The sequence below is a fragment of the Talpa occidentalis genome, unplaced genomic scaffold, assembly GCF_014898055.3.
Source record: "Talpa occidentalis isolate TD23 unplaced genomic scaffold, MPIMG_talOcc4v2.1 talOcc4.9, whole genome shotgun sequence".
Taxonomy (NCBI): Eukaryota; Metazoa; Chordata; class Mammalia; order Eulipotyphla; family Talpidae; genus Talpa; species Talpa occidentalis.
In genome coordinates this window covers 107,733,801-107,757,456 of record NW_023605305.1, presented here as the reverse complement: position 1 = coordinate 107,757,456, position 23,656 = coordinate 107,733,801, and the positions used below count along the sequence as shown (strand labels likewise).

The 23,656-nt window shown below is 52.2% G+C and overlaps 1 protein-coding gene across 1 annotated transcript; it reads left to right on the top strand.

Annotated features, from left to right (window-relative positions):
• Positions 1-7,877: 7,877 nt before the first annotated feature.
• Positions 7,878-23,656, top strand: LOC119236904 (uncharacterized). Its single transcript, XM_037500834.2, is given in 9 exon segments — positions 7,878-8,296; positions 17,184-17,290; positions 18,760-19,131; positions 20,593-20,659; positions 21,310-21,410; positions 21,863-21,924; positions 22,457-22,676; positions 23,247-23,280; positions 23,282-23,656. Coding segments are annotated over 9 exon segments (1,344 nt in total). The 5' UTR covers positions 7,878-7,946; the 3' UTR covers positions 23,313-23,656.

Below are 23,656 nucleotides of genomic sequence, written 5' to 3'. Positions count from 1 at the left end.
ATCGTGCCTCAGCCCCGCAGTGCAGCTCCGCCAGAGGCGCTGCCTGCAGCCAGACCAGCAGCCAGACCAGCAAGGAAGTGGGAAGAGGAGTTGATTGTGAGTCAGGGACCGGGACTTAGAGTGAGAGGAAGGAGAGAGAGCGGATGCGTGCGTGCATACAAGAGGGCACCATGGTAGACATGTTGCCGCCGAGAGGGTGACACGGGCTGCTGCACGTAAACAAGCCGACCCCCCAGATGTGACAGTGGATCCAGACTTCTCTCCCAGGGTCCCTTTGGCAAGACCCAAAGTGGTCACGTCCTGTTTTCTACCTGCTGGTTTGAGATTGAGGGCAGAAGATGCAGAGAAGCCACCTTCGTGGAGGACGAGGCCTGCACCCCTCCTGACCCCTCAGGCTCCGGGAGAGGGGCTGGGCCTTCTCGCAGAGTGGGGAGCCCCGCCCGAGAGGGTGTATTCGACATGACAACCGCAGGGAGTCGCCGGCGGCCCTGGTGCTATTTTAGGTTCTTGGTACCTTGGGGAGAAGGGGAGTGGGAGAGAGACATAAAGACGAGTAAGTAAGGCGTGATTTCCTGAGGACTGTGCGCTGTAGGCGTTCACTGGCTGGTGGGAGAAGCAGCAGTGTAAATAAACCACACAAAACAGAGGACTAGATGCTCAAAAAAGCATGTGGGTGTCCAGAGGAGGAAGCTGCTCACTCAGCCTGCTGGTGACGTGCACCCTTTGTGGAAGCAGGGGTGAGTGTAAATAACACCAGGCCTACCTGGGAGTTTGTCACTGTGAGCCCTAGACAGCCCCTTGCCTACGGGACACTTCCCAGATTGCTGGGGACTGACGCCTAAGCCTTGTGGGGAAAGCTTTGCTCGGGGACTCGCTGAACCCCAGGGGACATTTTCTGTCTCATCATTTTTTTTTTCTCTTTTGCACAAACCTGTACTCTAAAGGATGATGGTGAACTTCTGGTGGGGGAAAAAATCCTCCTTCTAAAGTCATGGGGGTGTGTGTGGTTGGGTGGGGGGGGCAGGGGTTGGCAGGAATCTTTGTATAATCAAACACGAATAATCAACCTGCAGACATGCCTTCAAAGGATACACTCGAGCTCCTTCTAATGTTAGCTCTGTGTGTGTTATTTATACCCTGCCCATTTCCACAGAGGATGGGAAGCCATTCAGAGTAAGGAAAGAAAAAAATCATAACCAAAAAACCAAACAGACGATGATGGCACAATAGACTTGCTAATACACTGGGAACCGGGGGTGACCTGGACAGAGATGCCCAAGAAGCCTGAGCAAGGCCTGATCACGAAGACAGACCCCAGCTCAGAACCTCTGGCTGCCGTGCAGAACTGGATGACACAGTAAACGGAGCAGGCCAGTTTATTAAGAATAGCAGCATCTTTTCTAGCAGTAGGCTTCTCAGAGAAATTTATGCTGAGAAACTTCCTGAAAGGAACATAGCAGCAGGTGGCACCTCCAGTCCGGATGGAGTGCTGAGCCCTCCTCTGTCACTTCCTATATCACCTTCACTAAGAAGCAGAGAGAACAGGTTATCTGGGAAGGCATTTCAGCAGGAAACAAAGGGAATATGGGGTCCTGATGTCTGATCAGGACTAGATGCAGGGGAGGCACAGAGGGAGTAGAGAGGGGACCGGGGGCTCCCCAGCACCAGAATCATCATCTTGTTAGCTGAGCTTTGGCAGGAGAGAAGACAATTTTCACAATATCACACTATCCCCCCGGAAGCTGGCCCGACCTAGGAAACACGCTTCATGCATTTAGACGCTAAGGGATCTCTGCCCGAAAGGACGGTGTGGGTTTTGGCATCATTGATAGGGAGCTGCTATCATGCGGTTCATGGAAAGAGCCAGGGCTTTGAAGCCAAGATAGACTTGGCCTTAGGCCCTCACTCTGCCCTTTCCTTTGCTGCCCAAAGCAAGGCACTTGATTCTTGCCAAGCCTGAGTCTCCTCATCTGTAAAATGGACCTAATAGTACTGACTGGCGGGGTTGCCATGGGGCTGTAATGATATGGATAAAACGTCTGGCACAGTGCTTGCCGCACGTAGGCGGCCTTTACTGTGGCAGCTCTTACGATGAATAGGTACCAGGGGCCCTGGGCCTATGGGGGATGCCTCTGGGACAGGGCATTCCCGCCAGGGCCAAAGGGTTTCATCCCTTTCATTAAGGAGCTTTTTTACCCTTTTATTAAGGAGCTGTTAGAAAGAAGGTAAAGAAATGAGGTTCCAGGACATGGTCCTACTATCGGCACATAGGATGGGCAGATGCTCCATCCAGGGTGGTTCCTGTGCCCACCGGAGTTACATAAAGGGCATGGGGATCGACATCAGGACTGCAGTTGGTCCACATGAAATTAGGCCTAACTACTGGGTCGGGGGATGGGAGACCCTTGCGTGGGTGGTGAGAGGCCAGGGACGTGACCAAGTGGAGGCTGAACTGGGAGGAGACCCAAAGGTTAATTGAGAAATCATGGGCTCCGAAGGACAGGAAGCATCTGAGCAAAGGCCAGGAAAACCTACCTGCAGGCTCCGAGCCCACGGAAGAGTGGAGATTGTCAGGTGCCAAGGGACAGACCGAGACACAAGGATGCTAGGGAGCAAACACCCCAGGGGAACTCCAGTCTGGTCTTCTCTGTCCTCACAAAGCTGGGAGGCCAGACAGGGATTCTTGTCCTGGAGCTGTGCCACCTCGGGCAGACTGTGCCACCTCTCTGCCTTGGTTCCCTGTGCTGTGAGATGAGAGTAATCATCCCTGCCTAGCGGGGTTGCTGTGTGAGGTGCCCTGTACACGAGAAAGCAAAATGCAAATAACGGCTGTCATTGAAACGTGGGTCTGAAGGGAGGACCGGTTTGGGGGACCATTGCTGGAAGAGGGAGCTGCAAACTTCGGCTCACCTTCCTCACCCCGTGTGCTGGGCATGTGCTGCCACCTGGTGGTCACTGCTGAGAATAGCGCCCCAGCCAGGGCCCATGATCAGGCCTTGCAGATGCTGGACAAGCTGATGTCCAGAAGCCTCTGCTGTTCCAGATTCATGCAGGTTAAACTCCTCTTCACTTGCCGAGCGCCTGGCACCTGGGACAAATTTAGAATTAGTCAAACCCTTCTCTAGGTTCTTCACTAGGGCTTTCTGACACATTCCATTGGGTGGGGGTCTGATGGGTGGGGCTTGGCCTCAGTTTTGGGTTTCTTACTCATCTCCTTGGCCAGGCAGGATTTCCCGTTGTCAGAGAGAAGGAAGCTTAACCTCTTCTTCTGCCCTTTCACTGGATCACTTTGAATATCCTGAAGTGACTTCAGACCTCTGGAGTACCGGCTTCCTTGGCCACAGCTGCCGTGGCTCAAATCACCAGCCCTAACAAAACCCCCTGGGGACTGTGGCGCCAGCTGAGCCCCTGGAGGAGGGTCTCTGAAAGGTCCAGCCTGGTCCCCCTGGCTGGCTGGGGGGCAGAGGAGGAGGAGGAGGGCTGGGGGAGGCGGCCTGAGCGCCAGCCAGGCTGTGGGGTGACTACAAGCACAGGGCTCCTTTCTAAGCCCCTGCTGTTGGTCAGCCAGCACAGAGCGCTATGAAAACACGAGACTTTGGGGAAGTGGTGAGGGGGCCGAGAGGAAGTGAGCAAACTCATTTTGTGCAATTCTGCCGGAAGCAGTGGTGTCAGGGAGAACCAGGCCTGGGCAGAAGCTGCCACCTTCCACCGCCGTGACATCCTGTCTCAGCAGCCACCTGTACCGGTTATAGGGCTCCAACCCCACCCCCACCCCTGCCACCAGGGGGGCCCCAGCTCACACTGCACTTGCTGTTATTGCCGGCTGGTTGCTGGGGTTTTCCGGGCATTTCTGAGAAGTTGCAAAGGAGAGGATGAACCATCTCTCTGGTCAGCCTATTTGGCTTTTAGGCCGAAGGGCCAGGCTGTAGCCTGTGGCTGAGCTGTGTTCAGCTGCATCCTCCCTAGGAGGCTCCAGGCCAGGGGTTGGCAAAAGTGAGGCCTCTTTCCAGGATTCTAGTTGCTTTTCCTGAGATTCCTCCCAGATCCTTGCCTCCTCCAAGGAGTTCAGCTTCTTTCAGTAGAACTGAAATAGACAAGGTCCTTCCAGTAGGTGGGAAAAATCCCCTGAGCCACACCTCACTCGTATTTTATTATTAAAAAACAAACAAAACTTTCTGACACTCTGGTCCAACGACATGCTTTCCTTCTGGCCCAGAACTCCCTGTGGGGCCAGGAGCCTGCTTGTATAATCATCTCCCAGTTTCCTCCACCTCCTGTTGGCTCAGAGTTGGTGCTGAACCCACAGGGTACTTGTGCCTTGTCCCCACGGGCTTGGTCCCCACCTTGGTTTGTAGGTGGGGGGTTAGAACCTCCTCTGGATAATATGGCAACATCCAACCAGGGACTCCTCGTCCTTGGGAAAGCTGCCAATGGTTATTCACTGCCACAGGCTGTGGTGTAGGACCTGGGCTCCAAAGCTGGGAGCTTGGGTGGAAATGCTGGCTGTGCCACTTCCTGGCTGTGCAACCCTGGGCGTTACTTAACCTTTCTGAGCTGCAGTCTGCTCAGCCGTCGTGATAGTCTCTATTTCGGCAGAGAGTCCTGAATGAGACTGGGTGTGCAACATGGGCACCACCGTGGGAAGCGCTTCACTGGCCTGCTCATTCTAGTATCTGCCCAGCTGGGTTGATACCCCTGGTTCACTGAGGTGCTTTGCTCATCTTACTCAGGAGACAGAGCCCTGCTCTCCGCCAGGCGTGGTCAGAGGGACTAGCTGCAGAAATGAAAAGAGTAGCCCCCGCCCTCCAGGAGTCCACAGCATGTAGGGGAGGGGTGGTGTAAACACAGCAGGGGTTGGGGGGACAGTATCTGGGAAGTTTTCTTCCACATCTTGTTTGAGAACAGTGTTGAGGAAAAGTGCTCGTGTGGGAGTTAGACCCGGGGGAGCAGGGCCTTCCAGGCCAGAGAAGAGCGTGTGCACAGGGTGAGGAAGTGAAAGAGCGTGCTAGCCGGTGACCGTCCCGGTTTCAGGGGGAACTAGACATCTGCAGAGGCCGGGAGATGCGTGGCTGAGGGTTTCGTAGCCTTAATGAGGCATTTGAACTTGACCCGAGGGCCACATGGAGGCTTTGGGGAGACAGGTGTTCTGGGGGTGCTAAGCAGGTGGAGGTGGTCTCCATGTGAGAGACAATGAGAAAATTTAGTCAAGAGAGGCTGTGGGCTGTGGAGGGAAGGGTGGTAGGACCATGAACAGGGTCACTGCCCTCACTGCACTGCCTTTTGGGGTGCAGTCTAGAGCAAAAAGGACCCTCAGGGCCCCATCCTCAGCCAAAATGCTAAGTGGCTGTCAAAGTCTTTCGCTGAAGGAGCCATGGGCTCTGTCTACTCAGAAAACATGAAGGAAGGACTTTTCTTGTCCACAGAAAGGAAATCCCACGGGTGTGTGCAGAGATTTCTGGAAACAGTCCCCAAGTGGTGGCTAGGACCCGAGGGCACCCTGCCCCTCCTTTTTCTCTCCCGGGCCGCCAGGCTGCTCTGGTGACTGGCCTGGACACACGCCGCTCTCCTGCTTCTCTGAGCCTGCCGGGGCGCGCTGGTTCCAGAAGGACTTCCCTGGTACAGCAGAACGAAAGGGGCAAGACTGAAAATTTCCAGCCCAGCTGCCAAAGCCATTCCCACATGCTCAGCTCCCGCCCCAGGGCTGCACCCGAGGCTCCTGGCCTTGCCTGCCTCCCCCCGCCACTGCCCACCTTCTGGCCCATAGTCACATAAGGCTGGTTGCCAGCTCTTTCTTTTGGAATGTGGGAGCAGCTCTCAAAGCCAGAGCCGATGTCTGTGCTCCCCTCCTCAGCCCCGCTCGCTCCATCCTTGGGGACCAGGTCAGACTGGGGAGCCCTCCAGGAAACTGGCCCCTTGCTGCACAGTGGCCGCAACCAGAGGGGCTTCCTCTCGCATCGGGCCCTTGGGTGCCACTGGGTGGCGGGAGGGCTGGCGCAAGGTGCACTTCTTACGTGGTGTCATCAAGACTCAACAATCGCTTTAGAGCAAAAACGACTTGTTTTGGTGGCACGCAGCCTCCTGGAAATCACTCTCTGACTTCCTGCTCTACAGAGATAAGGAAAGCAGTTGCAGGGGAAACACATATGACAGGCCATGTTGGAGGCTGGAGAAGCTGTTCATGGTCCCGCAGGGCCCTGGGCCATGGGCACTGGGAAATGCCAGAGCAAAGAAAGAGCACTCAGAGGGCGCTGCCCCGCTGCAGGGAGAGTGCTCAGGACACAGGATGGGGGCTGACCTGGGGTGTGGCCGGGGGTCACTGATGATGTGGAAGCATAGCTACTCAAGAAGACCCCGGCAGCCCCGCACCGCCGGGGGACGCGCTTGCTGGTAAATCCCAGAACAACACCGTCGAACTGTGGAATATTATGTTGGGCGGCACTTAGATGGGTGCCGGAGGAGAACATTGTGGATCCTTCTGTCTACTGTGCAGGCTTAGGTGCCACTGTTTCTTCTTGCTGTCTCTAAATAGCACACTTAGGTGACACTGAGAAGTGGACCCCAAGTAACAATGGTGTTCAAGTGTCTGGTTCCCAGACGTAGAGACCAGGTGAGCGACTACAGGGAAAAGTCTGATTCCCAGACATGCCCCTGCGGGGCTGGGCTTGGGATGTGGGGGTACAGGGGCCTGCCGCGTGGTTATGGGCACACGTGTCCTCTGCCTCCTTTCTGCAGCTGGTCATCCCCTCGTCCCGATTTCAAGCAGAGCTGACGACACAGGTGGGTTGCTAGTGCGAGGGTGTGTGAGACTTTGGCGGGCACGTGAGCTGAGACGGTAGCTGGAGGGTCTGCACGTGCGCTGCTTCAGGATGTGTGGAGTCTTTTGTGCTTCTGAACAGGGACTCTTAGCTGGTCCCTTTGGCAAGTAGGCTGGGGTCCAGCCGTGCCCAGCAGACTTGTGACCCAATTCTCAGCACTTGCAACTATGCGCTTAGTCTATTCCAGCTGCTATAACAGAACCATCAAGACCGGGTGGCATGTGAACAGCAAGGTTTATTTCTCAGTGCCCTGGAGGCTGGGAAGTTTAAGATCACGGTGTTGCACATGCAGTGTCGGCTGAGGGCCTGCTTCCTGGCGCAGAGATGGCCGTCTTCTGTGTCCCCAGAAGCAAGGGGACTCGGTGGGGCCTCTCTTCAGGACGGTCACTACGCCTTCCCAAAGATCCCACTTCCTAATGCCATCACCTTGAGATCTTAACCCAGGCATCTGGGAGGGACACAAATATGTATCCGCGTGCACTAAGAAAGAATCAATCCAGGCTGGGGCTGGGCGGCTGCCACCCAAGTCTGTAGCTCGCTCCCTTGTTTCATTTGCCTCCTGCTCGCGGATCTTGCAGCTAAGCCAGCAGGACGTCAGCTGCTGCAGCTGGTGCTCCTGGCCGTGTCCTCTCATCCGGTCTGGTCCCTGGTGAATGAAGTCTGAGGCTTCTTCCTTCTCACACCCCGGCCCCTCTGTCTGTTCCATCTTCTTTCTGAGCGATTGGGGCTATGCGCTTTCTCCTGACCCTTCTCACTTCCTGACCCGCCTCTGAAGAGCGCTGTTTATCTTGATGGAGTTTGAGGAGCCCTCCAGGGCAGGGGAACTAAGAACTGCAGCACTTTCAGATTCAGCCCACAAACAACTGCCCTCCAGGCTTCCGGGAGCGGGTCTGTGCGGCCCAGAAGACTGGGAGCAATTGCCCTGCGATGGGCTCTCTCTAAAGTAGAGGGTGGCCCAGGGAGCGCCAAGCCGGGCAAGGGAAGGCATGGTGCGTGGTGAGCTTTAGACAGCTGCTGCTGCGCCTGGCCCTCTGCTGGGATGTGTGGCCGGAGCTAGGCCTGCGGACCCACACGGACACCACCGAGCACTGCCGGTCCCCCATCTTGGGAGGCACCCCCCCAAGGAGCGAGATGTCTATGAACAGCACCGCCCTGTCCCTGGACAGCATCGCCTACATCACCGTGGAGATCTTCATCGGGCTCTGCGCCATTGTGGGCAACGTGCTGGTCATCTGGGTGATCAAGCTGAACCCCAGCCTGCAGACCACCACCTTCTACTTCATTGTCTCCCTGGCCCTGGCTGACATCGCTGTCGGGGTGCTGGTCATGCCGTTGGCCGTCGTCATCAGCCTGGGCATCAGGATACACTTTTATAACTGCCTCCTCATGACCTGCCTGCTGCTGATCTTCACCCACGCCTCCATCATGTCCTTGCTAGCCATCGCGGTGGACAGATACCTGCGGGTCAAGCTCACCATCAGGTAACCTGCTCGAAGAGGGGTGGCGTGGGGGCAGCGACTGAGGTGCCCGACCTAAGGCAAGTCCAGACTCGGGGCGTTTGAGTGAAATCAAATCCAAATGACCTCTATGTTGGAAAAGAGGGTTTTTCCACCCCGTCATTTTGCTATGATGAGCTCAGACGCAGGAGCAGAGGAAGGTTCCAGTCGCTCCCCGCAGACTATGGGGATGCAGGATCCACCCCCTGCCCCAGGGGAGATAAAGATGATCAAGGCTGAACACAGCTCCCTTGGTAGAATATGCTCTTGAGTTTTAAAAACGATAGAAACCTCTTAGATAAAATAAGGAAGAGACAGAAAAGATAAACTGATGCTTCTGCTCTTTGCAATTGTGGCTGGTTTGAAAGCTATTTTAACTTCGCTTCCTCTTCCATGTTGAAGAGGGGACCAAAGACATTCTCCGTTACAGAAAGTGGTAGCAGTTTCTCCTGTGGCCGTGGGAACCGAGTACCAAGTAGAGCAATCTAATTTCCCAAGGGGCCTGTGTCACCTGGGTCTCGTTTCTGTTGGGGAGAGCAGGAGGAGGGGGCTGTGAACGAGCACTCAATATAAAGGAACCCGGGTTCAAATCCCAGCTGGTGACATCTGAACTTGGAATACTTAACTTTCTCTGCCTCGGCCCTTGTCTGCTCACAGGGCTGAGGTCCCCTGAGCCCGGACTCAGCTATTTGGCTCCCCCACTTCTAGCTTGTATGTTACTCGTCTTCCTGGTTTTTTTTTTTTTTTAACCTATAAAATGGGGATAATACTTGCATCTTCCTCAAAAGATTAAATGAGTTAACCCATGAAAGGCTCCTTGAAAAATGTCTGGCACATGGTCTATGCCCAGCAGATGGTAACCACAGCTCCTTTTTTCCACTACTACCATCCAGTACCATCAGTGAAAAGGAAGGGATGAGAAATAGCTCCAGTTTGTTGTGAGATTTGAGACGAGGTCTGCCAAGGACAGAGTTGGCACTTGGCAGGGTCCCCTCCATCTGTGTAGGATGTCGTCGGGGGGATGCTTTAAGGAGAAATGGTGATTCCATTGGATGAGTCTTTGAAGACACCGGGGTGTGCTTGAACATGAGCTCAACCCCATGGACTCACTTAACTCAAACACCAAGTATGGATGGCAGTGCCAAGGGAAGATAAGGCAGACCCAGGCAGAGGGCAAGAGTGGGAAGGTACAATTTATAGGCATCAGCACAAAAGCCAAGCAAAACCTTGCAGAGCACAGCAGGCAAACATATTTTGAGGACCTCATCCCAGGAGACTTAGGTAACTCTTACCTGCCAGGAATTGAAGACTTCTGGGCTAGCAATGGAGTTTCAAGTGGGGTCTGCGAGTAGCTGATTCTAGGCAGCATATTTCTCATCTGTTCCAGATCATCCTTCCTTAGAAAAGTTCCCAGGGAGGTTTGTTAGGTTTTTCTCTAATCCACATCTTTGTAGCTTGTGGAGTTTGGCCGAAGTGACGGTAGAATATCCATGTTCTCCATCTTTGTTGCCTTTCCCAGCCCCGGCTCTCTGCCTCTTGGCAATCTCTGCTGTGCACTCACTGACTCTCTCCCATTCAAACAGATACAGGAGGGTCACTACTCAAAGGAGAATATGGTTGGCCCTGGGACTCTGCTGGCTGGTGTCCTTCCTGGTGGGACTGACACCCATGTTTGGCTGGAACCAGAAAGAGACCACAGGAGTTGACAGAAATAACACCTTCCTTCCCTGCAAGTTCCGCACAGTCATGAGGATGGACTACATGGTCTACTTCAGCTTCTTCACTTGGATTTTCATCCCCCTGCTTGTTATGTGTGCCATCTATCTTGACATCTTCTATATCATCCGGAACAGACTCAATCAGAAATTTTCTAGCTCTAAAGAGACAGGTGCATTTTATGGACGGGAGTTCAAGACGGCCAAGTCTCTGTTTCTGGTTCTCTTCTTGTTTGCTGTGTCCTGGCTGCCTTTATCCATCATCAACTGTATCCTCCACTTCAACGGTGATGTGCCACAAGTTGTGCAAAACCTGGGCATCCTGTTGTCCCATGCCAACTCCATGATGAACCCGATCGTCTATGCTTATAAAATAAAGAAATTCAAGGAAACCTATCTCATGATCTTCAAAACCTGTATGTCCTGCCAGGCCTCTGAGCCCTTGGACTCAAGCAGTAAGTCTTCAAGCAGTAGGTTATCCATGGACACTCCACCCCACTGACCTTCAGGTCAGCATCAGCAAACTCTTGGAGGAATTATCTTCCTGGGCCCAGGACTTTCTCATCCTTGATTCCTTCAAGCAAGGTGGGGAGTATTTGGCCAGCTGCCTCCAATGGAACACCCCAACCCCTCTCTGCTCTACCCTCTTCCTCTTCCTCTGATTCAGTTTTTTTCCTTCTCCTTCTCTAATCCTATTGTCCGCATGCCTGACTTGAGGACAATAGCCTGCTGTTACTGCTGGCTGTGTTCCTCAGTCCCAAAGAGAAGATGTCCTGGAATCTGAAGGTTGCCTCAGGGCTGACCCACGAAAGGTCACCATCAGGCTGACACATACGTGAAGATGACCGAGTTCCGCTGCATTGTGAGCAGAAGCGCCTGCTCTTGGCAGGTGTCTTGGGACATGGTGGGAACGGAAAACAGTGAACTGACTTTAGTGGGGGGGCTTCAACTGTTGAATTCACCTGTAAATGTGTTTGAGTAAATAAAAGATGATAACTGTGGCGTAGCTCTTTGCTGAGGGCCAAGGTCAACTGGTGAACTTGAAGACCTAGCTGACTGCTCTGGCATGTCCACCTGTGTGAGTTCAGGAACCTTCTCTCCCTGGTTCCAGAACACCCCACTCCTTTCTCCTGGGCTGATCGGAATCTTTGTCAACTTTGTGGACCATTCATGGGTTTTGAGAGAAGGAAGAATTTCCTCTCTCATTCTAATCATTTCCTCTGGTGTTTCATTTTCGTGGGAGTAGCAGGGGAGCCATTACTGGGGAGCCATTACTGCTCGAGCACTCACCGTGCACTAAGCACTCGACACACATGTCTCTTTGGGTCCTGACAACCTCTGATGTCGATGCTGATGTCGGTTTGGAGAGGTGCTGGGTTCAGAGAGCAGCGTCGAGAAAAGTTTCATCAGAGCTCCCCTTTCAGTGGCACTCGGTGGATTTCCCCAGGCGAGTTCTCTGCGAGCAGAGACATTTAGTTATCGATAAATCCAAAAAAGGCAGGTTTATTATAAAAAGGGAAGGGAAGGACACTTGCACAGACACAAGGGGGTGGAAAGAGCAGCCCCTGAAAGAGACAGATGTGCAAAAGAGACGCCTGCAGAGGCCTGTAGACACAGGTGGGCAGCCTTGGGAGGAGAGCTGCCTCTGCTGCTTTGCAAAGGGAGAAGGTTGTAGAAGAGACACACCTGAGTGGTCATGGGCGCCAGGTGAGCTGCTGCCCCTGCCAGTGCAGAAATTGCACCTATCCAGTCTTCTCTTAGGGAGGGGCTCATCCCTTTGTGGAATTGTTCGCTGCTATTATCTCTAGGGTTGGCGCCCAAGGATTTTTTCTCTTTAGTTGACTAGGTAGATTCGAAAGGACCTGTGTTTCTTTTAATTGGCCCCCAATCTCCATAACCCCACCTCCCATCTGCGCCTCCACCTCCGGATACTTTACTTTTCTGTAGCTGGTTTAATGACTGTTAATCATTTCAACCCCCACTTCCAGCTTCTGGCCTTGGTTGAGCTCATTTCTGGTCTTGTGATGACTTCTTCCCAAATTTTCTACTCTTAGTCTCCATCAGACACCACCACTCCTACCATCCTCATTCTGCAGAAGGAAAACCAGACACAGAAGGGTTAAAGTAACTTGTCCATAGTCAAGAAACTAACAGGTAGCAGAGCCAGGATTTAGACCCAGCCCTCTGCCTCCTGGCAGGCCCCGAGCTTCTCGACACCTAATGTCAGACATGAAAAGGGGCTTGTAACTTCTCCAGAGTCCAAATTCTCAAGTTCAGCCTCCCAGACCCCAGAATCTTCCCTTTCTCTGGGCTCGCTCTGGCGTTCTCTCGTGGTCTAAACTCTGGTGGCCGCGCAGTCTCTGAGTCACGCCGCCCTTATATCCCTGAGCTCTAGGCTCAGGTGTGTACACTTACACAGGCGCACACACCCATGCTCAGGTGTCCATGGTCAGGCCAGGGTGCCCGGCGCCCTCACGCCCTCTACATTATCAAGATCAAGGCCGCAGGTGATAGCCACAGAGGCCAAGGGTGTGAAAACCTGACCAGCTTCATTTCCCCTACACTCATTCATCAGGACAGAGGCGGCAGAGCCGCGCCACCTCTCTGGGCTGTGAGCATGACTGGCGATTCGCCATGGCATCTCTGGGTTGGCCTGTCCAAATTTCCAGCAATGGACTCTCACTTCCAAGGCAATAAACACTGAAACGTGCTGAGAACAGCAAGGCGGGGGTTTCAGTTAAACCACGGAAAAGCGGATGCATGAACTGAAAATGTTAATGAATTCTTAGCCAGTCCTGAAAGTTTATCCTAAGTCTCATCTAGCAGCACCCGATAGCCTCTTTTATCTTGTTAGCATTTCATTTCAGCAAAGGGCTCTTGTCTCTCTGCCTGCCGGCCAGACCAGGAAGAACTGACACTATCTGAGCAGCTCGAAAACTTGCAAATAATTGCTCACTAATGTCAAAGGGGCTGGCTGGCCCTCCCACCACTTCCCCAGCCTCCCACGATCTTCCCTTAAGGGCAGAGGAGCCGGAACTCAAGGCTCCTGTGGCTACTTGGATGTGGGGGACCACTTCAGTCATCACTATCTCCCCTAAGACATTTTGGGGGGTCTTTTTTTCTTTAAAAATATAAGCCTTGGGGGCCTTGCTGGTGGCCTTGGGGTTGACTCTCAGCACTATCGCTGCTACAGCCTGAGTTCGATCCCCGGCCAGGGAGCTGACCCTCATACGGCACAGCAGACCTCTCCTGTCTCACCCGCTGCTCCCCTCAGCAGTGTATTTCAGTCAGTCTGCCTGTTCTGCTCCCTGCTCTGTCTCTGGTGAATAATCTCACCCGCCGCACCCCTGGCCTGTACCCCAGTTCTTCTATGCAAAAATAAAAACAAAAAAAAGTATTTATAAAATTAAAAAACAAATAAAAATACAAACCTCCTGCCCTCATGCTGACCTTTTTTTCTCAGTGGTATGTCCTTTAATTGAAGACATCCCCCTACCCCCGAATTAGTGTTTGTGCTTAGTTAGAATTTCTCTTCCGGATGAAACCCCAGGTTGGCTCTGGGGCTCCTGGTGACCCCAACACACAGTTGAAGACGGAGGGCCAGTGCCGATTAGGTCTCAGTCCCAAGGACTCTTCACACAATGCGCTTCTTAATTGAATCCTCTCCAGCCTCACAGCTGCAGCGGCACTTCGTGCCGGCCCTTCTGGGAAACATGAGTAAAGTGACCACATCCCTGAAAACAGAAGAGCAGCCTGTCCTGGCCGACTGGGTGACGTCGGACAAGCTGTGCTCCTCAGTCTCAGAAACACTTTTTCCTTCTTTCTCTTCTCCTTTCCCTTCTTCCTCACCCTTCTCTGCAGGGAGTTGTGCTATTTTTAATTTTGTTGTCCAGTGGAAACCCCCCGCTAGCCCAGAGGAAGCCCGGAAAGTGAAAATGTCTTTTGGAATGAACTCGAAAGAGATGAGCTAAGACCCCGTGGTGGGGGTTCTGGCTAGAAAGGGCGCATCCTCCCTGGGTTCAGATTTAGAGGTGAACGTCACCAGAATCTCCCCCCAACTCCCTTCAGCTAGGCAGTCAAGAGTGGCGACTGGGCTTTAATTCTAAGAGATAAAGTTAAGAAATAAAAACCCACCCAGACAAAACTGAGGTTTGCCTCTCCTTTACCATATGAATTCTCTGGGACAAAGGTAGATGTTGAGAAGCTGAGTTTATTTGCCCATTTTTTAAAATCAAGTCAAATGTGGAAATGAATGAAAGCCAAGTGAGAAAGTGAAGGCTATTTATTCTGAGCGTGCAGAGCCAGGGCGCCAGACCCGGACACTTGCGTCTTGGCGAACAGAGGGGTAGGAGAACTTTTTATAACTGAAAAAGGGAAGGTTTCGAGAGTCTCTGACTGGAGGCCGTGGGCTGGGAGAGTGGAGGCCAGCTGACCCGAAGCGGGGCCTCCTGGATGATTGGTTGGGGAGCTGATTGGCTTTCTCTCACTGGGCCAAAGTTGGAAGCAGGTGCAAAATTAGGGAAGCTACCAGCTATTACTCAAGCCCTGGTCACTTGGGGTCAGTTGTTTGCAGGGATTATTTTGGGTTTCCTGGACTGTTACTGCAGATAATGGCCAAACTTCCGACAAGTGTGACTTTAGCAGGCTGCCTCCGGGGACCAGTTACTGTAGAGGAGGGACTGGTTTCCCAGGCTGGTTGCCGGCGAGAGCGCCATTTCCTACAGGGCCGCTTCATTGTCCATCGGGAGATTCAGTTTCTTGCAATAGATGGACATTTCTTGAGAAACTCTCTTCCTGGATACTACATTTGTGTAGCGGGAATAAGAATCCAGGCAGCCCCCCGCCCCAGGCACGCGATGACATGGTGTGGGTGAAATCTCTTCCTAAACGCCAATGTGTGCTGCAGTGTGGGACTCTTGGGAAAACAAAAGGGCGTCATAGAAAAGAGTATTATTACTTTTTTTAGATTTAGCATCAGATCGTAGTGGACTTGCCAGTTGCGTGAACTTCAACATAGCAGTTATTTGACCTGAGCCTCAATTTCCTCATTGGTGAAAATAAAGTCAATGACACCTGCATCAAAGTGGTTTTTGTTTTTTGCTTTTTTACTTTTGATTGTGGGAAATTTCAAATATACATTTCTCTGTCCTTTCGCTTTAGTAATGGGAAGCGGGAGCCAGCTTGCTTAACATTCTCGGGCGCTGAATTAGTTCATCTGTAAACATTTCAGTGTGTATTTCCAAAAAGATGTGTTTAATTTTTTTATTTGGCTTATTCTTACGACCCATTTGCCTTCGTATTTGCACGTCTAAATAGAGTGGAAATTAATTTCCACCCTTGAGAAGGAGCTACGGGGCTGGTAACACTAAGCAATACACAGGAGCTGACAGACACGTGTACCTATTCTCTGAAGCCTGGGCCTTTCATCTGCCTCAGGATGTTACTTTTTCAAATCTTGGGCACTTACATCTCTGAACAATCCCTCCCTCTGTGTGGGCACTTTGGCCTTACGGTGCTAAAGTGTTTGTTTTGCAGGCAGCTTTCTCAGAGACAAGGATTGCTTTAAGAGATATAACCACAGTTATCTTATATGGTCAATTGTCAATTAGAGTAACAAATTACCCTAAAATACAGAGGCTGAAAACAAAAGGCTTTATCATTTTTTGAGGTTTCTGCAGGTCAGGAATTCAGGAGCATCTTGGTTGGGTGGTTCATGCTTGGGGTGGGTTTCAAATGAGGTTGCTGGATTGTGGCTAGAGGGTCCACTCCCAAGGTGGGACCTACATGTCCAGCAACTTGGTCTCTTTCCTCTGTGGCCTCTTCATGGAGCCACTTGAGAATCCTCACAACATGGCAGCTGACATCCCAAGGACTGAGCAGCGCAAGAGACGAAGGTGGAAGCTGCACACATTTGATGACCTAGACACACATTATTTTGTGTCTAGGTCATGCACTTTTATGCATCTGGGATGCATAAAAAGTGGAAGCTGTGCACTTTTTAATGCATCTAAGTTGCATTTTTATGACCTAGCCATGGAAGTCATGTATCATCACTTCTGCCATGTTTTATTGATCATGCAGGCCAGAAGTAATGGCATGAATACCATGAGGCGTCCTAGAGGCTATGTCAATGCCATTGACACATCTGAAAAAAAAATGAACAAAAACTTTTTAATATCTACTATCTAGTCACTGTCGAAATTTTCTTACTTGCTTCTTTTTACTTACTTCTTACTTGCTTTTCTTACTTACTTACTTACTTGCTTGGGATCTGAGTATGTTCCATGTATTGCAATCTGTAGGTATGTCTCTTGAGTCCCTTTTAATCCATTAACTCCTCCCTCCTTTCATACCCCACCCCCCAAATCAAACCCTGCAGGTTATTTATTGAACTCAGAAGTCTCATGAGAAATAAGTGAGACAATGTAAGTAAAACCCTTACCTTACCACGACAGCAGGTAAAGCACACACCAGGATGTAGTCAGCCGCTGGCCCATATGCTGAGTTCACATGAATCACAAACGGGTTCCTCTTCCTCAAGAGCAGACTTTACTGAGCAACCTGGAAGATCTCTCATGTCTGTGCCATGCCGGGATGTGCTGCCAGCTCTGGGGTGTGATCTGTAGCTATCAACTAGAACTAACCTGAGCTGTGTTTCCATAATTTAAACTGGAAATTAGTTGTCAGGCCATTTGCATCCTCTTAGGAAACAGGGGAAACTTCTACTATGACGGAGACAGATGATCCTGATTTGTCCCAGCTCTGCCCAAGAAAACTTCCAAGAGGCCTGGAGGCTGCAGCCTGGCTGCTGACACCCGCACACCCACACTCTACCAGCTCACGTGCTCCCGATGCCAGGCACATCTGCTACGACAGTTTCACGCTCCTAACCCACCCCCAGGGGAGACTGCAGCCACTGCTGTTTTGGGCTCGGCCCTGCAGCCCAGAATTTTCTTAGTTGCCCCACATTATTATAAAGTCAAGTGTATGTCCACACACGGCATCCCTCTGGTGAGTATCCGTGTGCAGTGCACAACCTGGGCACCCAGACACTGCAGCTCTCGTGAATGAGCTGGTTGTTCCCTCCTTTCCCTCAGTTTCTCCAAACATGATATGAAACCATCTTAAGCTCAAAGATATCTGCTTCCCTTAAACAGATCCAGGATTCCTGCGACCCCTGGGAACATCTTGCCATTCCAGTCGAAGACTCACTTCCTTCCAGTCATGGGGTCCTTGATTCTGCTTTCCCTGACTCTCCTTTCAGGTAAGATATAGGGAAGGAACAGCCCCCAGCCCTTCAAGCCTCACAGACACCTGGCCGTTTCCTTCTCTCCTGCTTAGTAGATTGAACCACCTAAGGTGTGAGATGGGAAACAAAAAGGAGAAAGCAGAGCTTGTCCTTATCAGCTGTGTCCTTCACAGCTCTAATAATAGGGCCGTGGCACATTTGAAATGCTGAGTTAAAATGAGGGCTCTGGATTCTCTCTTTCAGCTTCATTTCCCATCCCTTGCCCCTTAAAAATATTTGTGCAGATAGATGAGGATGGGACTGTCCACTTTCTGTCCATGCCTGGCCCGGAAGATGAGACTCAGAGGACTGGGCTTGCCCGTGACTCTGCCACCCTCTGGTCTTGTGATCTTTGAGCCCCTACACCTCTAGGGCAACACCCACGCCAGAAAACCAGGCATCACATGACCTTCTCTGTGGGGTTCATGAGAACAGAGTCATGTCAAATGGCATCAAGGCTGTGAGCTCGCCTGTGCACTGGTGCCCCCCACTGCGAGCTCCATTTGAGGGGAGCACGCAAGGGGAGGCTGAGCGAGGGTGGGCTCCACTGCCTGCCCCCCGCCCCATCTCCTCTCCTCCCTCAGGCACTGCTCCGCCCCCGTCAGGCTGGACACTGTCGGTCGGAAGCGCGACTTCCTCATTGTGCAATGTCCTCCCAGGATGGGCGCCCACCCTCTCTGGTGTGGAGGAAATACGAAGCAAGTAGCACCTAAAGGCAGACCCTGGTGCCCTCTGTCTTCAGCCCTAGCCAGCCAGTGGGAACCTGCAAACTTTCTTGTCTGTGGGGTACCAAGGCGGAGGGGCCGGGGGCCAGGGCCAGAGGGGCCAGAGGCCTCAGGCTCTTCAAGTCTGCTGCTGCGCCCCGGACAGAGGCCCAACTCCTCCAGGGGAGGGTCTGTATGTCACCCACCCAGAGGCCAGGGAGGAAGGTCCCTTCAGGGCTGCCGCATCAGTTTGCAAGGTCTGCGGTGGCAACCTGGTAAGCTCAGGCTCACACGACAGAAACTACTTCCTTACTGCTATGGAAGCTTCAAGTCCTGAGCCAAGGTGTTTGTGGGTTAGGGCTCTCCGGTCCTCTCCCCTTAGCTGACAAATGGTCTCCGTCTCACTCGGTCTGTCTGTCTTGTCTGTCTCCTAATCTTTTTTTTTTTTTTTTTTTTTAACAAGCTCACCTGTCTTATTCTGGAGTAGGGTCCGTGCTCATACTATGTCAGAACTAATTCATCTCAGTAAAGTCTCTGTCTCTAAACCCAGCCACCTCCTGGGGCGCTAGGGGCTAGCACTTCAGCATATAAATTTTAGGGGGACACACTTCAGCCCATAGCAGTTGCCAATGCCTCCAGGTGAAGTCAGCCTCCCATACTTGATTGAAATTAATTTTCCTCCAGGAGGGCAGGAGCGGCCACACGCTTAAAAAGAGCGACGGTTTGTGTGTGTGTTGACAGATGCCATGGTCATGGATGAAAAGGTCAAAGAAAACTTTGTGCTGGACACAGTTTCGGCCGTCTGCAGCTATGACGTCTACTATAAGGATCACCCCAAATACTGGTGCCGGGGCTACTTCCGGGACTACTGCAACATCATCGCCCTCACACCCAACAGCACGGACCGCGTGGCCCTGAGGGACACGGGGAGCCAGCTCATCGTCACCGTGTCCTGCCTGACCAAGGAGGACGCGGGCTGGTACTGGTGCGGCATCCAGAGGGACTTCGCCCGGGATGACATGGACTTCACAGAGCTGGTGGTGACTGACAACACAGGTTTTTGGTCCAGGAAAATCTCCCCAGCCCTCACCAGAGATTTTTGGATGGGGAAAGGTGAGGTACCTGCCAGTGGTCTAACTGGGGGAACTCACAAAAGTGGGGGTTCAATGATGTGGAAAATACCCCCAGGGGCCTGGGAGCACTGGCTCTCTTGTCCACCACTGGATAGTGATTGCTGATGGTGCTGGGATTAACTTGGAGTCTGGGAAGAGGAGTGTGTTTGGGCCTTGGGGTGTCCTCGGGCCCTCCCTTCCCTTGCAGCAAGCTGGAATGGGACTTGGAAGGGGCTTGTGAGTCTAGCAGGAGGGTGCGAGAGCTTGTGTTGTTGGTCAGAAAAGGCTTTGAGGTTGTTTTTAAAGCTCCAAGCAGGCCTAGAATTTTGAAGACTGGTTTCCTGAAAGGCTGGCAGAGGCTGCAGGTGTGACCCCAGCATCTGGATAGACACGCTGCCAGTTAAATCATTTCATACTTGACAGATGTAAATGTCATGATCCCCGTGGCCTGTGCAATCCCCTCTTTAAGGCATGCGTTACTCCAGGAGGCTGCTGGGTGGACAGAGGCGGGACAGGAGCTGTAGGGAGATGCTCATCAAAAGTCTTCTGTCAAATGCTGACAATTTCCTTGGAGCCCGGAAACCCTGTCTCCAAAGCGGAGAGCTGTTTTCCCGCCCCCCATAGCTTCTCATCATTTCCAGTTCTAGAAAGGATGCCCTTTTCCATTACAATCCAAGGCGGAAGGACAGAGGAAAGCAAACCAGAGGACTTGGGGGACACTATGGGGCGCTTCCTCCTGGTACTAAAAAGAGAGTCTTGCTCCCACTTCACTGACTGGTCATTTATTCAGCAGGCATCTTGATGAGTGTGTGACTTTCTCACCTAGGGTGTTTCTACTTTGTGTGGTTCTGTTTTTACATAATAACAGTGAGGCCTGGCCTGAGGTTTAGACTCAAGATGAGAGCCGTCCTGTCTAAGTGTGCTCCTTCGTGTGACTATGACACAGACGCTCTCCACAGCCAGGTCTTGTCAGAGGAGTCGCGTGGTCAGAGGAGAGGTGGGGGTGGGGGAGCTTGTCCACTAGGTTTTGGGGCTGTCAAAGTGCAGTGTGGCAGCTTTGTCCCCTACTGACCAGGTCCTTTAGGGAAAGCTGACCCTTTGGTGCCTCTGGTGTCCTCCCTCAGCCTTAGCCTGGGGTTTTCAAACAAAGGCCACTTATAGTCCACACCCAGCCTTTGTGCAAATCTGGAGAATGAGCCACTTCCTCCAGGTGCATGGAGACCTGTGCCAGGGTCTGTGGCTTGGCAGAGGGCGGCAGGACGTGAGCCCATCTTGTCCCCTAGCCGCCCACTCTGTGCACAGCGCATTCACAACCTCTCCTGTAGCGACTTGGCCCCTCTGCTCTGTCAGCCTTAGGGAGCTCCTTCTCTGGAGACTGAGGGGTGACAGGCAGAGAAGCAGAAGCAAAGAAGGGGCCTGGGGTGCACCTTACTGGATTCTCAACCACTTCTTTCTGATGCAGATCTATCAGGCAATAAGACCAGAAGCTGCAGGACTTCCAAGATTGTCCACAAGGCAGATCGCTCCAGGTGAGTCACATAACCTTAGGAGAAAACTCGGCCTTGGGTGAGCAAAGGAATGGCTGGGTGGCACGTGCTGCTTTTCAGCTCCTATTGTTTCCCACCTGAATGACGCATCCAAACTATTTGGTTTCTCTCAAAAGAATATAGTGCAGGACTCTTGGTCTCAAGCAGCAACAATGTACACTTGCTCTTTTAATTGACGAGAATTCGTCATGACGAGATGCAAGGGCAGCAGTGTGGCTGCCTTCAGAAGTGGGCAGGGCCTGTATCAGGTCTTGATCTCCGTCTCCAGTCTGCTACTCTTAAGCAGCAGTTTGCTTTCTCTCTCTCTGTACTACTCTTTCACATTTCATTTTTGCCATAGGGCGGCTATCCACTCTAGCTTATCTCCAGAAATTAGACAGTAGGAAACTGGACTCTGCAACCCCAGTTCCATGCTCATTTCTGAGGACCCAACCTGGTCAGCCCCCCATCCCAGGCCCCATCAAGTTAGGCCAGAGGATAGCATCACTCAGGAGGAATCTGGTTGCCAGGAGCTACTGTGACTGTGTGGGGCAGGGAGCAAGGCAGGCAGAGCCCAGAAAAGGGAATCCTGAGCTGAGAGAACAGAAAGATGATGTCCTCCAAGAGACATGGAAGTCTGTGCTTCCCCCCAGGTGGTCCATTCTCATCATCTGCATCCTGATCACGGCTCTGGGGGTCATCTCTATAATCAGTCATTTGTTCAAAAGGAGGAGAAGTCAAAGGAATAGAAGAGGTAAGTAGCACTTTGGGGAAAAAGCCAAAATCAGAGAAAATGAAAGGGGTTAAGGGCAACTTTCAAAGCAGTGAATGTGACCTCCTCTTAGTGCCTGGTGCCCTGGGGACTGATGCAGCTGGCCCATGGGCTGGGGAGGTGCTGCTTCCTGTGGCAGAGCAGCAGATGAGGTGATGGGGGTAGCACTGCAGCCTTCACAAGTCAGGGTGTGTGCAGACCAGGAAGGAGCCAGACAATGTCCACGTCTGGGGGCCTCCTGCCGCCCCCCAAATTAATTTTGAGAGGCCGCCTAACCCCTCGATTGAAACTTCTTGTTCACCTGGAGGGAACAGAGGCTTGAAAGCCCCGCTGGTCTCAGGATGTCTCCTGGACAAGCAGCAGGCGTGGGAGTGGACGGGCTCAGGGCCCTCAGTCCATGCCGTGATCCCCCTTTTGTCCTGGGGTGATTATAGGTGCAGGCCCCGCCAGGAGCCAGAAAGCCAGCCAAGCCTCCACCGAGAGCCCCATACTTCTGGTGAGTAGCTCCCTGGGCTCTTGTGTCCTGCGCTGCCTGTTCGCTGGGGGTCCTGATCCTAGCTAGCCAGCGGGGACTGTTCAGAAGGGGCTGTGGACATCAGCTCATTTCCTCTGGGGCAGCGCGGGAGAAACTAAAACCCTCCAGGCCACATGTGGTGACTCTGCCTACCTCTCAGGCGGACACGGGGCAGGAAGGACAGGCCAATCGAGTGCACCGATTGGCCAGTAGACTTGCTGCCACCCTTGTTATTTTTCTCTTTCCACACTCGGAAGCAGCATGGGCTGTGGAGGGACTAAGCGCAATCACGAAACAGTCTCCAGTGTCTCCTGCACATGGAAGGTAGAAAAGCAACATGTCAGGGAAACAGGGCAGCGGGGAGACACCTATAATGAAACCTAAGCGGGGAAGCCAGGAGAATCAACCACAGCTCCAAGGTCGTGGGGTTCATACTTTCCTGGGACCATACCACAGTCAGAGCAGGTTTGCTAAGAAATCAAAGTAATGCCATCCCTGGCCCTGTGTCCTCTAGCAGCTCCGGGAACTGTGGAGACGGGGGTGTGAGATGAAGCAGCATGTTCTCCAGATGTGCCCAAGACCACGCCCCGAGGGACACAGCTGTCATCTGGGTTTTTGCAGAAACCACTCTCCCTTCTTTCAGGCGTGGTCTTGGGCAAATTCTCTGCCCCTGTTTTCTGTTTTACACATTGAAGACCCCTGGGATTGTCCTGGGATATTTTACCCATATATTCATTGATTCATTGATTCATTCAATAAACAAGGACCTTGCCAGATGGAGGAGATAAGCAAAAGTAACTGCATGTGTCTTCATGGAGTTTGTAATATGGAGTGGGAGGGAGGCAAACATTAACACACACACACACACACACACACACACGCGCGCAGAACTGTCAGAGTAAATGAGCTGTGAAAGTTGAGGCAACGGAGCCCAGCCCTGTTCCTTTTTAGCACTGAGATGTACAGCTGGCATAGCCGTGACCTGCTTCCTTGCACCCTGAATCAGGGTCCCTGATTTAGGGACATCCTTGCCTTCAGGAGGAATCCAGGTGCATTGGGGTGATCCAAGCCTGGTGAGAGGTGAATGGAAGCCCCCCAATACCAGACTTTCCTGTTGATTGACCAATATGCTTTGAAGTAATAACATATGATTCTGGCCCTGAAAACAAACTTTGGGGTTTATTCCCTTGAAGCCACCCCTCCTTCTACCTCTGAAGAGTTTGCAACTTTCTCTGCAGAAGACACTCAGCAGAGGGAGGCAATTGATCTCAACTCACTTTTTCCTTTCTCTTCCAACAAAATAGAAGACTCTTTGAAGCCCCTCGCCTGTGTCCTGACTGAAGGAAATGGCTCATTCTGAACAGATGTGACCGAATATTTTTTAATTTAGTTCATAAATAAAGCGTTACTCTAACAGAATCACTGAGCCCACCGGCCCACATCCTGGGGATGATTCTGATCTCTCAGGCATTCTGAAGGACCCTCTAACCTCGCCAACTAGCCCTGGCAGATGGGTAAGAACAGAGGTAACCAGTGGAGCTCTGCCAGTCCACACCTGGGCAAGGATCTGCCGGGTGACAACTCGAGATCTTAGTCCTCCTGTAGTCAGCTGGTCAGAAGTGATGGGGGGTGGGGGGAGCCTTGGTCAGAGGGCTGGGAGAGCACTTGTATTTTACTCATTAATCAATAAACTCCTGAGCAGTGTTGCGTGAGT